The sequence below is a fragment of the Podarcis bocagei genome, assembly GCF_964188305.1.
Source record: "Podarcis bocagei genome assembly, chromosome: 1".
NCBI lineage: Eukaryota > Metazoa > Chordata > Lepidosauria > Squamata > Lacertidae > Podarcis > Podarcis bocagei.
In genome coordinates this window covers 11,112,135-11,126,332 of record NC_138125.1, presented here as the reverse complement: position 1 = coordinate 11,126,332, position 14,198 = coordinate 11,112,135, and the positions used below count along the sequence as shown (strand labels likewise).

Here is a 14,198-nt window from a genome sequence, read left to right as displayed (position 1 = left end):
CTGTAAGTCCCTTTCCCCAGGGAACTCTGAGAATTGTGGTTCTGTGCAGGGAACAGGGGTCTCCTAACAACGCTTTACCACCCTTAGTAAACTACAGTTCCCAGAATTCTTTGGGGAGGGGGAAACGCATGACTCTTTAAAGTGTTATGATAACTGCTTAAAATGTATAGTGCAGATTGGGCCCAAATCAGAAAGAATGCTCAATAAAGGCCAGGTATAATTGAAACCCCGCAAAAGCCTTATGAAACCAAGCCAGGATGAATGCTCAAATAAACACATTGTCCAGAGGATCCCTGTGTGCCATAGTGCTGCAATTCTACGTCATGATGCTACTATGTCAATTCACAAATACAGGGTTCAGATTGGAGTCATCTGAGCTGGCAGTGAGCGAAGAGGTTCAAGGGGAAGAGCATCACATCACACCATATGAGTTGTCTCTTTTAGTACCTTTATTTTCTCCAGGCTTTCTTCCAGCGGTGCCTTGGATTCCTTAGAGCTTAGGCCTAAGATTTTGTCTTTCAGCCTTTGCACCCAGCGGATCATACTCTGGGCAAGTTCTTCAAAATTATTTTCCTCTGCAGAAAGGACCTGGGAAACGTCAAGGCTTTTACAGACACAGGTGAGCAGCGCCTTGTACCTGTCGACAAGCTGAGGGGTTACCAACACGACATCCTCCTTAGATAAACCAGAGTCCCTCAAAGAATTGGCCAGCCAAGTAAGAGAATCAAATGACTCTCTGTGGGAGGGAGGGAAAAACACACACACAAAAAACAGATTATTTTCTTTTGCAACATAAGGGACCATAGGTGAGAGGTAAGGCTTGTATGTACTACTGCAATGCGCTCTATGTGGGGCTACCTTTGAAGATGACCCAGAAACTACAACTAATCCAGAATGCAGCAGCTAGACTGGTGACTGGGAGCGGGCACCAAGACCATTTAACACCAGTCTTGAAAGACCTACACTGGCTCCCAGTACGTTTCCGAACACAGTTCAAAGTGTTGGTGCTGACCTTTAAAGCCCTAAACGGCCTCAGACCAGTATACCTGAAGGAGCATCTCTACCCCCATCGTTCTGTCCGGACGCTGAGGTCCAGCTCCGAGGGCCTTCTGGCGGTTCCCTCATTGCGAGAAGCCAACTTACAGGGAACCAGGCAGAGGGCCTTCTCGGTAGTGGCGCCCGCCCTGTGGAACGCCCTCCCACCAGATGTCAAAGAGAAAAATAACTATCAAAGTTTTAGAAGATATCTGAAGGCAGCCCTGTTTAGGGAAGCTTTTAATGTTTAATAGGTTATTGTATTTTAGTGTTTTGTTGGAAGCCACCCGGAGTGGCTGGGGAAACCCAGCCGGATGGGTGGCGTATAAATAATAAATTATTATTATTATTATTATTATTATTATTATTATTATTATTATTATTATTATTATTATTAGGTTCAATTGTTGGCAGGTCTTGTTAAACATTTAACTCATTCAATAAACTTATTCAATGAGGGGTTTGGTGGGATTCAGGGTATATTTATCAAAAATAATTTATTCTTGGTGCTTTAAAAAACATTTTGAAATAATTGCTTCGGCTTATTCATTATGTCGTCTTTACAACTGCAGCTGCAGCCACACCCACATTTACTCTTTTTTAAAAAAATTATTTATCAAGTTTAGGGGCTTTTTTGTCATTTTTCTGGTTTGTTTGTTTTTAATTACACCCCTCTCCCGGATTTCCGGAACATTTTGCCAATTTGGCTGCCCAAATCCCGGTCTTGTCCAGGAAAATCCGGACGTATGGCAGCCCTAACTTTGGTATATTGCCCCTGGAGCATTTACCATGGGGCAATGTGGCCCTCGAGACTCAAAAGTGCTAGCTGCCACAGTACCAGATGTCTACCGATATCAATCAGAATCAACAGCGGGCAACTTCATATGATCTGCTTATCCTGTATAACTGGCCAAAGCAGTGAACAAATATTTAAAAACCTAAAGGCAGGATACCTCTGTTTTAGAAGAATTTGATAAAAATGCTCCAGCTTCGGCTTCTCTACTTGATTCTCTCGCCATTTCTTTTCCTGAAGGCTTAGCCATTCCTCTAAGCTACGGAACAGATATTCAAGCCTGGGGAAAAAAATATGTAAGGAAATAAATACAAGGATTACGGTGCATGAGAATAATTATACAGCAATTTAAGGCAAATGCTGTGAAAGGGTCTTGCTCCCAGTACCAGCTTTTAAGGCACCAAGTCCAGACCACTTTATTTGTTTAGATCTTTGATGGTGGATCTAGTTTCTGCTCTTCCACTATTGCTTTTCACAGTTATACCGTATTTTTCGCTCTATAACATGCACCAGACCATAACACGCACATAGTTTTTAGAGGAGGAAAACAAGGAAAAAAATTTTCTAAACGAAATAGTGAATATATGATTTTTGTGGTTCATGCTGTGGCCACAGACATGTGATCGGACAGTGAGTTTGGAGTAGCCCAATGCAAAAATCCTGAGGATCCATGTGGATCCATGCTTTGTAACCACGGAGGAGGGAAGGAAGGGGAACCATGGATCCTCTGCTCACGACTGCAGCAGACCCCCCCCCCCCGCCACCCGCAGGCATTCGCTCCATAACACGCACAGACATTTCCCCTTACTTTCTAGGAGGAAAAAAGTGAGTGTTATGGTGCAAAAAATATGGTAGTTTTCATGTTGCACTGCTTACAAAAGAGAGGGCAAAGCAGGATTGACTGTGGGTGATTTCACAGAATCATGGAATTTGTAGAGCTGGAAGAGACCAGGGCCAACCCCCTGCGATACAGGAATATTTTGCCCAACGTGGGGCTCAAACCTATGACCCTGAGATCCAGAGTCTCATGCTCTACCGACTGATTTGACATAAGATTGGCAAAGATTGCTGGCTCTTAATTGCTTAACAACAACAGCAACCACTCCCTCCCCCCTTTCTTCTTCCCAAACCTTATTCTGTATACAACACTAATTACATGTCTCACATTACAGTCATACCTTGGTTGTCAAACGCCTTGGTACTTAGACGGTTTGGCTCCCAAATGCCACAAACCCGGAAGTAAGTGTTCCGGTTTGCAGACGTTTTTTGGAAGCCGAAAGTCCGACACAACTTCCAATTGAGTGCAGGAAGCTCCTGCAGCCAATCGGAAGCCTCACCTTTGTTTTCGAACTGTTCCGGGAGTCGAACAGACTCCCAGAACGGATTAAGTTCGACAACCAAGGTACCACTGTATACGTAACTGATATATATAAAAGACTTTGCAACCTGAGAAAAGAGACGCTGCACAAATTTTTGTAAACCAAGAAAATCTTTAAAAACCGCAACAGCAAAATGAATTGATTCCTAAAGTTATACGGCTGAGGTGGATGAAGAAAGTTTGTGGGTTTTTCAGTAGAGGTACTCAAAATCCTTTAATTCAGAGTGGTGGATCTTGGGATTCTAGCCAAAACAAACAAAGCCCAAAGTTACTCCCCGAAAGCTGGAACCTGACCTTCCCTGGCTTGTATCTCCTTCTCTGTGTGTACACACCCACATTTGTGGGTTTCTGTTGTTGCTGCCGTTTATTGTTATAATATTGTATGGGTAACCTTGAAGACAAGGGACGCGGGTGGCGCTGTGGGTTAAACCACAGAGCCTAGGGCTTGCTGATCAGAAGGTCGGCGGTTCGAATCCCTGCGACGGGGTGAGCTCCTGTTGCTCGGTCCCTGCTCCTGCCAACCTAGCAGTTTGAAAGCACGTCAAAGTGCAAGTAGATAAATAGGTACCACTCTGATGGGAAGGTAAACGGCGTTTCCGTGCGCTGCTCTGGTTTGCCAGAAGCGGCTTAGTCATGCTGGCCACATGACTTGGAAGCTGTACGCCGGCTCCTTCAGCCAATAAAGCGAGATTAGTGCCGCAACCCGAGTCGGTCACAACTGGACCTAGTGGTCAGGGGTCCCTTTACCTTTAACCTTGAAGACAACGTAATCTCAAGGTAGGATAGAAACGTCTCAAATAAATACATAAAAGGGCTGTTGGTGGTCCTTAAAATAAGCTGGACCTAGTGCACTTGGCCTTCTTACCTAGCAAACTGCTGCAAAGTGACATGGAGCTCCTTCTCCCTTCCCTGACACCTGCTGATCACGCTCTGTAGTTCTGCTTCTTGGCCCTTCATCCATCTGCTCATGTGACTGACGTCCACTTCAGGGAAATAGCTCTCCACCTGGCCCAAGAGTGTTTTCACCTCCTGGAAAGCACTGCCTTTGCCTTCAAAGGTTAGGAAGGTCTGGACGAAAATAAACCCAAACACAAAACACAATATATGTCTGTACGTGTGTGTGTAAAATGCTAAAATATGTTGGCTGCTGCAGTCGTTTAGCAGGATACAAATCCCTACCCTCTGTGCCATCCAGAGGAAAATGTGAGAAGCCAAATTCAGCTGGTGCAGAATTCAGTGTCCAGGTTGCTCACCGGGGTAAGACGGTTTGAGTGCCGCACATCGGTCATGGCCCAACTGCGCTGGCTGCCAATTAGTTTCTAGGCCCAACTCAAAGTGCTGGTTTGGACCTATAAAGCCTTAAACAGTTCAGGACCACAATACCTCAAGGACCACCTCTCTCCATATGAACGGACTCGGACCCTGCGGTCATCATTGGAGGTCCTTCTTCATGTGCCATCTCCATGAGAGGTCTGGATTGTGGCAACACGAGTATGGGCCTTTTAAGAGTTGTCAACAGGCTCATCTCAGCTATCTGCCAATCTCCCATTCCCACCACCCTTCTGAGTAATACCCCTCCCCACCTTCTCACTATATAGAAGGGTCTGGCAACTTCTGTTTCAGTGTATCTGAAGAAGTGTGCATGCACACGAAAGCTCATACCAAGAACTAACTTAGTTGGTCTTTAAGGTGCTACTGGAAGGAATTTTTTTATTTTGACTATGGGCCTTTTTGGCAGTGGTTCCGTGTATGGAATGCCATACCCAGGGAGGTTTGGCTGGCCCTATTATTATTATTATTAGTAGTAGTAGTAGTATTAGCGGTAGTAGTTGTATACCACACTTCATTCATAGATCTCAAGGCAGTTCCCAAAATTACAATCTAAAAACCACAAAACACATAATAAAATTATGAACAATAGCAAACCCCCTCCCACAACACATTTAAAGGGGCACCCAAGGCCTGGTTGAAGAGAAATGTTTTCGCCTGGTGCCTAAATGTGTACAATAAAGTTGCCAGCTGAACCTCCCCAGGAAGAGCAGTATACGCCTCCAACAGATGTTGCATTGCAGCTTCCATAAGTCCTGACCATTGGTCTTTCTGGCTGCAGCTGATGGGAACTGGAGTACAGCTGGATCCCCACTCCTGCACTATGGGCTGGCTCACACATTCATGTTTATCACTCTCTGACTGTAGCAACAAAGGATGATGTGTAAATGGACCAAGAAGACTAAACACCCTGGAGAAGCATTTCCACCACCACCCAAAATCAAGCCAAGGCTTTTGACCAGGACTAAATTCTCACATTCAACATGGGCCGGAATTACACTGCATGTATACTCATACCAAACTTGCTGTCAGAGTGAGGACCGTTGCGTAGCCAAAGCAGCACCATCCACCACCCATAAGAGAGAGGGTGTGGCAGATGAACTACTACAGCTGGCAGACCAGCAAATAACCTTTAAGGCAGAGTTTTCCAAACTGCGTGTCACGGCACGTTAGTGTGTCAGCTGCAGCGTGTAAGTGTGTCATGTGACCTTCTCTCTGCACTCTTCAGGGGGCTGCAAAGGGGTTAGTTTAAACCTCCGGTTTGTTGGTAAAACTGAATGACTGCATTGCAAAATGATGGACGTCTAAAAAGTATGTTACCAACATGAAAAGTTTGGAAAGCTCTGCTTTAAGAGGAGGCAGCCCTAAGGGGAAAGAGGAACCGCCAACAAAGCTCAAAAAGGACTAAAACAGGATGTTGTCCAACTGCAGGGGGCGGCGGGGGGGGGGGAGGAAAATCAGTATAGGATAATATCACACACACACATCAGAAAAATTAAGGAGAGGGGCACAGTAGCCCAATGACAATGATTATGCTCAGTGTTTTTGAGTTTCTCAGGGAAGGGGGACAGAAAAATGAGGGAGAAAGATCAAAAGGAATATCATGAAAAAAGGGCATGGTTGTTGGGACACTGAACAGAAGCAGCCCATATGACAATATTTTGTTGCAAGTTCCACTTGTTAGAGTAAATGTGTGTCTGAAAAGCTAGATTAAATCTACGTGTTCAATTACCCTCTCTCCCTCTGTAGTGAAAAACTGGTGCATTGTGGCTATACAGTCATACCTTGGGTTACAGACGCTTCAGGTTGCGTTTTTTCGGGTTACGGACTGCCGAAACCCAGAAGTACCGGAACGGGTTACTTCCGGGTTTCGATGGTCGTGCATGCGCAGAAGCACCGATTCATAACCCGCCGTGCGCAGATGCGCCGCTGCGGGTTGCGAATGTGCATCCCGCACAGATCATGTTCGCAATCCGAGCGTCCACTGCATATAGGTGCCCCCATGCCATTTGGAGGAACACTGAACTACTGGATGCAACACCAAGTCCAAGCCTCGTGCCTTACCGCCAGCCGCTGAATTTTCTCTTCCAATATCTCTTTTGTTTCTGAGGGATCAAAACATTCCTTCAGATTTAGCCGGGTACTACTGAACCAGTCACAGAAATCCTGGCAATGGTCTGCAGAAAGAAATATATATATATATATTAAAAGTGAGACGGTGGATCTCCTAGAAGATTAGAAGGGAGAAAGAGAAGGGATGTGTAAACAACTTCCACAGTGCTGCCTTAGTTGAAAGGAAGTATGACACTATGGCAGCTGTATTAGGCTCTGCCATTTCTAGGCCTTCTCAAGCATTCAATCTAGGGAACTTCAGACATTCAAACAAACCACACTTTGTGTGATGGTTGAACCCAGCCAGTGTGTGAGTGGCTGATTAACGTAAATAAAGGGTATCTTTCCTTAGGGGAAATAGGAAGCCTCAAACATATATTTTTTAGATGTCCTTTTTATGTTGGGATTCGTAGAGACACCATTGATCCTTTGCTGAAGACGCTCGCCGATCTTTCAGACAAGTCTAAACTTAATTCTCTCCTCTTAGGCAAAGATCATAAGACAACCTGGCTGGTAGCCAGATTCTGCGCCCAGATTTGTAGGCACAGATCATCCTCTAGAATAAAATCGCTTACTAGGGAAATGCTGAAGTTGCCCTTTGAGGCGCCTCAGGGTCGATTTTTTATGGTAGCCCAAATCTCAGTTGTATGGGTGTATGTATATATCTCAATTTTAACTCATGAGCTATTGCTGCAGTCTGCTCCGATTGTATATTTTATCTTTATGAACGCTGTTTTTATTGTGTTATGTTATGTGAGCTGGTCTTTGACCGTAATAAATTATCTATCTATCTATCTATCTATCTATCTAAGGGTGTCTTTTTTCTTTTTCTTTTTAAAGGGATGTCTAGAAGTAGTGTTTATTTTACTTACAGTTCAGCAGAGTCATAAAGTGATCCTGGAACATTTGCATCTTGGAATCAAACAGATCAGTGACGCTTTTGAGTTGTTTGTTTAATTCAGCCACCTCCGGGTTCAAACAACTTGTCTCTTTTTCAAGCAACTTCACATGGTGTTTTTGCTGAAGAATCTTCTGGTGTATCTCCTAAATTAAAATACAGAAAGAAAACAATCCTTCTTTAAAAAAATGCTGATAGTATTCATAAGCTTCCTGTCAGCGTGTTTCAGAAAGCATTGACCGGTAGGCAGCCCCAACAACCTATCAAAAATGGCCCGTGGGAGCTGGTGGCCAAATCCAGTTCCTTACCTCTGCTTTATGGAAATACACTGTGAAAGGATTGGGCCCTTGTTTCTTTCCTGCCCTTGTCTCCTCAAAACTGCCAGTTTCTGCCTCTTTCCCTGGGCACATATTTTCCTAACCACCCCAACTTTCTGGTGATCCGCCATTTTGTGGAATAATGTCGTTCCAGCCATGGAATGGAGCCTTCAGCATTTAAGGTGTCTTTCCCTTGTAGAGGAGAATAGCCATCTAGCCCTAAATCAAGGAATCATGCAAGGGTTTTGATTTTGGAGGACAGTCCTGCCAGTGCCATGATAGCAAGCAGTAGTAGATGGGTTTTTGTTTTGCCATTTTCTTAGTGTTGTTTCTGCTATACTTCTGCGTTGGATTTTGCCGTCGCAAGCTGCTTTTGGCTAGGCAAGGCTTGGGAAAGTGGTCTAGAAATACTTTAAAATAAATAGCTAAACGGAATCGCTGTGCTCAGAAGTGCTAGGGACAAATAACAGAGAGTAGTCATCAAATTCACAAGAAGTAATAGCTCCACTCTTCTTCTGCACTAGTCCGAACTTGTGTGGAATCCTGTGTCCAGTTCTGGGTGGCACTTTTAAGAAGGATTTCCCAGAAGGAAATGAAAACAGGTTCAGAGGAGGAGCAGCAAGGATGTTCGAGGGTATCCTAAGAAGAAAGGCTGAAGAAATTATGTTTAACGAAGAAACAGAGCGGGGGAGGAATATGACAGAAGTCTTTGAGTGTCTAAAGTGCTCTCACTAGGGATGTACAAATCTGTCAATTGGATTTATTTCAGTATTTTGTTTTTCAAGTCTTTTGTTCAGTTCCCCACATTTCCATATCAGTTTGCAATTTTTATTTTATTTTTTAAAGTCCTCATGAGAATTCATCAGCATTTGAGTGTGAATTTCTCCTTTTGGTACGCTATTTCGCCTAATAACACATTTTTGCAAAACGCATTTTTCCTAATATAATGCAGGGAAAAGGAAGGGGAAGTTCTGCTGTGCAAGAAGAAGTCTGCCACACAAGTGGAACAATAGTGTAAATATATCATCCTTTGGCCCTGCTCCCAAACCTGTTAAATCTGTGCCAGCCCTATAAATCCTTAGATTCCTTTGTTAGCATTAGAGAAGTTCTGAATACAGTTCGGAAGGCAGCCAGGTGTTAACCAAAGAAGAGTGAGAGACAGAGCAGGTGTTTGTGTGTTTTTAGAATACCTCCAATTTAGCAAAAATCCCCAAGGTGTTAGAAGGAGACAATGATCTGAGAAGCGATTCTGTCATTCCAATCTGCGTCTTGGCCAGGTCAAGATCTTCCTTCAGCTCCGCTGTGTTGCCATTGAGTTCAGTGGGTATTGACTGGTTCGGTAAGTGCTTTATTATTAGCTCCATTTTGTTCAAAAGAGATGATTTGATGACCTGGAAAAGGGAGGAAACAGAGGACTTGCATAAGAAGATAAAAAGAGCCCGGCTGGACCGTCTAGCTCAGGGGTCTGCAACCTTTAAGACAAAAAGAGCCACTTGGACCCGTTTCCAAAGGAAAAAAAACATGGGAGCCGCAAAACTCGTCATTATAAACATAACTTTTTTGTCACTTTTTTAATTATTTCTTTGTTTGACCCCTCAGAATTACTCCTCCTCATAGAAATGAACGTTAAATTAACAAGTTACCTTTTTGTGTGTGTGTGTTCTTCATTCCCCTTCAAAACAGTGATCAGCGTACATGCCCCCTTTCAATGCAGTGACCAGCGTACATGCCCCTTACAATGTAGCGGGCGGGCGGGCGGGAAGGTGACGTCGGGACGGTGTGTGACTAATGCACGCACCGCCCCCATGCGATGTCACAGCCAGTACAGCGCCCGCCACAGTGGGGAGTGTCGGGGCGCACAATGCTCCCCTCGCTAGTATCCGCCCCGGAGCCACGGCAAAGGTGTAAAAGAGCCACATGCGGCTCCGGAGCCACGGGTTGCAGACCCCTGGTCTAGCCCAAGCATCGTCACAGCAACCGACCTGGTGCCTGCGGGAAACTCACACGCAGGACCTGAACACAAGAGGAACACTCTCCCCTCCTGTGGTTCCCAGCAATGAGCATTCAGAAACATTACTGCCTCCAGCTGTGGAGGGGGAGCATAGCGAGCAGCCACTGGTAGCCTTACCCTCCATGAATCTGTATAATCCGCTTGTAAAGCCAGCCAAGTTGGTGGCCATTGCTGCCTCCAGTGGGAGGGAGTTCCGCAGGAGAACTACCGTACTTTTCGGTGTATAAGACGAGGTGTTTTTTTTACTGTAAAATAATGATCAAAATCGGGGGTCGTCTTATACACGGATAGTGCAGGTGGGGGGTGGGGGATTGGTCACAGCCGCTAGCAGGAGCTTGTCAGTGACGATGTTGTGTGTGATTGGTGGCTGCGGCAAGGTCTGATTTGAATTTGCTCTTGCTCCTGCAATTGGGGGTGTGATTGCCAGCAAAAAGCTCGACTCTGGGCCATCTCCCCCCGCCCCCATTTTCTTAAATTGGAGTACCCAAAAATAGGGGGCGTCTTATACACGGTTGCGTGTTATACATGGAAAAATACAGTATGCACTGTGTGAAGGAGCAGAGAGAGAGAGAAGTTCTGATACACATGTAGATGTCCTTTTACCAACGAGACAATTTCACTGGTTAAAACCCTAAGTATATTTACTAGTGCTATTTTGCATTTCTTCATACGCACAGGTAGAAAAAGAAGATTGCAATCGTTTCTCCCCTTCTCAACACCAATCCCCCTAGTGGCAGGCATCCTATCTATATCGATACATAACCTCCTGACGAATCGTGATCGCAATGATAGCCCCCCTCTCCCTTTCACCTGCAATTCAAGTGGGGTCTCGTAGCCATTGAGGAGATACTGAATTTCATCCACCTTTGCATCAAACTCCTCTAGATTCTTTTGTTGGGCCTTCAAGCCAGCCTACAAAGAAAGAGGGTGAAATTGTCTCACGGGCCAAACAAGTTTTAACTTTCGTTCCGCAGGTTAGAAACGAACGACCACACGGATCGCTTATAAATCTTTCGAGACACTGAGCAGATTTCCACTGGGCACGAAGTTGAAGAATCACAGATAAAAAAGAGAACAAGCTAGAAAACGCGATCATTAAAACGTTGTCACGAGAGACAACGGAGCGCATCTCTGAAGGTACAGCCAAACTGCTGGAGAATCACAGCGCCTGCTGTGGATGCAGAGACCAGGAACTTGTAACTGATGCCTCCCGTCTTGCTTTTGCTGTGCTGGCAGCACCAAAGTGACCTGTTCAGGGAGCAAGCCTGGGCCATGTACATGGAGTTCCTGGGCTGCCTGGATGACAAGACCCACCCCCTCTTGGCCTTGTGGCCCAAAGGAAAGGAGAACAACATGTTTGGCACCAGCTGGGCTGCAGGAGTTGCCGGAAGGAGGCGTACAGTGGTACCTCGGTCTACAAACAGTCCTGTTAACAAACTATTCAGGCAACAAACTCTGCAAAATCGGAAGTAGGTGTCCCAGTTAGCGAACTTTGCTCGGAAGCCGAACGGTGGAAGGGCACCGGTGGCGGGAGGCCTCAGAAGGGAAAGCGCGCCTCTGGTTAAGAACGCTTTGGTTTAAGAACGGACTTCCGGAATGAATTAAGTTCATAAACCGAGGTACCACTGTACAAGGTGCCATCCAACCATCTTAGGGACTCAATTCTGGATTTGTGTAAGGTTTACTCCTTAGCCTTTCCTTCTCCCGAAGATGTCCCACACAGCAGCGGGGGAAATGTGATTAAATTGCATTAAAACGTAATCAAACACTAACAGAATTAAAACAGTGTCATGGATACGTGCTTTAAGGTAAAGGGACCCCTGACCATTAGGTCCAGTTGTGGCCGACTCTGGGGTTGCGGTGCTCATCTCGGTTTATTAGCCGAGGGAGCCGCATACAGCTTCCGGGTCATGTGGCCAGCATGACTAAGCCGCCTCTGGTGAACCAGAGCAGCACACGGAAACGCCGTTTACCTTCCCGCCGGAGTGGTACCTATTTATCTACTTGCACTTTGACGTGCTTTCAAACTGCTAGGTTGGCAGGAGCAGGGACCGAGCAACGGGAGCTCACCCTGTCACGGGGATTCGAACCGCCGACCTTCTGATCGGCAAGTCCTAGGCTCTGTGGTTTAACCCACAGCGCCACCCGCATCCCCACATGCTTTAGGGTGTGCTTAAGTCCAGGAACGGCAATGCTTTGTTTTCATACATGTTACAGAGACCCAAATAGCTCCGTTCTACACACTTATATTTGGCCATGGTGGGAAGGAGCTGTTCAGCACATTTCCCACCGGGATATCACTCCTCCTTGAATAGAAGTTGCCTTGGACCAAGGCAGACCATTGGTCCACCTACCTCAGTATTGTGTTCATTGACTGGGTTTTTCCCCAGCCCAACTTGTGATTCCAGGGACTGAATCTGGGGACCTTCTGCACACAAGGCAAATTCTCTGCTACTGAGCTGCAGCCCTCCTGCTTCCTGGGCTACTTTCAGTTCCCTGGTTTGTCCTCATGCCCTTTTCTGAACGCTTGAATAAAGTTACTGTCTCAAACATATGTTCACACCCCCACACTTAAAAAAAAGGAAAGCATTTCCATTATGGATCCAACACAGCACTTAGGTTGGAACTCTAAGGCTGAAGACCAGAGGGTGAGTGAGGGGAATCAACAACTTCAACTGCAGGGTAAATTGCACCGTTCCAATCACCATCTAGTTTAGAACCAGTCAACGGCATTAATTACCATATTTTTTGCTCTATAAGACTCGCTTTTCCCCTCCTAAAAAGTAAGGGGAAATGTGTGTGTGTCTTATGGAGCGAATGCAGGCTGCGCAGCTATCCCAGAAGCCAGAACAGCAAGAGGGATTGCTGCTTTCACTGTGCAGCAATCCCTCTTGCTGTTCTGGCTTCTGAGATTCAGAATATATTTTTTCTTGTTTTCCTCCTCCAAAAACTAGGTGCGTCTTGTGGTCTGGTGCATCTTATAGAGCGAAAAATACGGTAATTGGCCAATAGATTTCTATGTTACAGCGGAACCTTGGGTTGCGAACGTGATCCATGCAGGAGGCACATTCACAGCGTGCAGCATTTGCAACCTGCAGCACCGTGTATGCGCACGCACAGGTCACGATTCGGCACTTCTGCGCATGCACTGAAACCCGGAAGTAACCCGTTCTGGTACTTCCAGGTTCGGCATGGTGCGCAACCCAAAAACGCGTAACCTGAAGCACCTGAAACCTGAGGTACCACTGTACTAACTTAAACCAATTGGAAAGCTCAGTTGGTTCTTAGAGCGCGATGCTGATAATTTATTTATTTATTTATTTTATTTATTGAATTTATATAATGCCCTATACCCGGAGGTCTCAGGGCAGTTCACAGAAAATATCACAATATAGAAACAATAACCCAATAACACCTTCCCCCTTCAAAAAAGCCACATTTTAAAAGGGTATAGGATGTCAGTCAGATCAACCAAAGGCCTGGTTAAAAAGGAATGTTTTTGCCTGGTGCCTAAAGGTGTATAATGAAGGTGCCAGTCAAACTTCCCTGGAGAGAACATTCCACAGACATGGAGCCACTGCAGAGAAGGCCCTGTTCTCATATTGCCACCCTCCGGACCTCTCGAGGAGGAGGCACACGAACAAGGGCCTCAGAAGATGATCTCAGGGTCCAGGTAGGTTCATTTAGGAAGAGGCGGTCCTGAGCCGCAAGGTTGCAGGTTCAATTCCCGTATGGGACGGCTGCATTGCAAGGGGTTGGACTAAATGATCCTCAGGGTCCCTTCCAACTCGGCAGTTCTATGGTTCTATGAGTCAGGCCACTGGTCCACCTGGTAGCAGCTCCCAGTCTCACCTGAAGATGCTGGGGATTGAATCTGGGGACCAAGTCAGGTGCTCTGTCACTGAGCCACAGCTATGCCCCATGCCACCCCCATCGACCTTACCTCCAAGTCTGCCAGCTCCTTTTCAGTCAGGCAGCCACCGTCCAACTTCTTCAGCTCTGCGTTTAACCACTCCTCGGCTGAACCTGATAAATTAAGGAGCTTGTCCCACAAAGCCAGAGCTCTTTCCAGATTTTTGCAGTAGTTTTCAGTCCATTCATTGACCTAGCAGGTCAAAAAAGATCGAAGAATAAATATTTCCAAGCGAGCACCTTCGTCAGCAAAGGGAGCGTGAGACGAAGTCAGCCACATAAACAAGAAGTGGGGGAGGAGGGGAGGTTAATCCGTTGGATGGAGACAGTTTCTTACCAAATATGGCTGAGGATATTATCACATCAAAGACAATGGCAACCCTCCAGATTCTAAAGACAGGTCTGGCAAGGTG

The 14,198-nt window shown here is 45.8% G+C and overlaps 1 protein-coding gene across 1 annotated transcript in view; it reads right to left on the bottom strand.

Annotated features, from left to right (window-relative positions):
- The window catches only part of SYNE2 (spectrin repeat containing nuclear envelope protein 2), a 229,664-nt gene that overhangs the window by 146,813 nt on the left and 68,653 nt on the right, over window positions 1–14,198 (bottom strand). The window contains exons 32-39 of the mRNA XM_081213478.1: window positions 13,817–13,978; window positions 10,684–10,785; window positions 9,053–9,253; window positions 7,520–7,691; window positions 6,600–6,712; window positions 4,072–4,274; window positions 1,989–2,108; window positions 448–736 (exon numbers count right to left, since the gene is read on the bottom strand). Coding sequence (XP_081069604.1) covers window positions 448–736; window positions 1,989–2,108; window positions 4,072–4,274; window positions 6,600–6,712; window positions 7,520–7,691; window positions 9,053–9,253; window positions 10,684–10,785; window positions 13,817–13,978 — 1,362 coding nt within the window. The remainder of the gene's footprint in view (window positions 1–447; window positions 737–1,988; window positions 2,109–4,071; window positions 4,275–6,599; window positions 6,713–7,519; window positions 7,692–9,052; window positions 9,254–10,683; window positions 10,786–13,816; window positions 13,979–14,198) is intronic.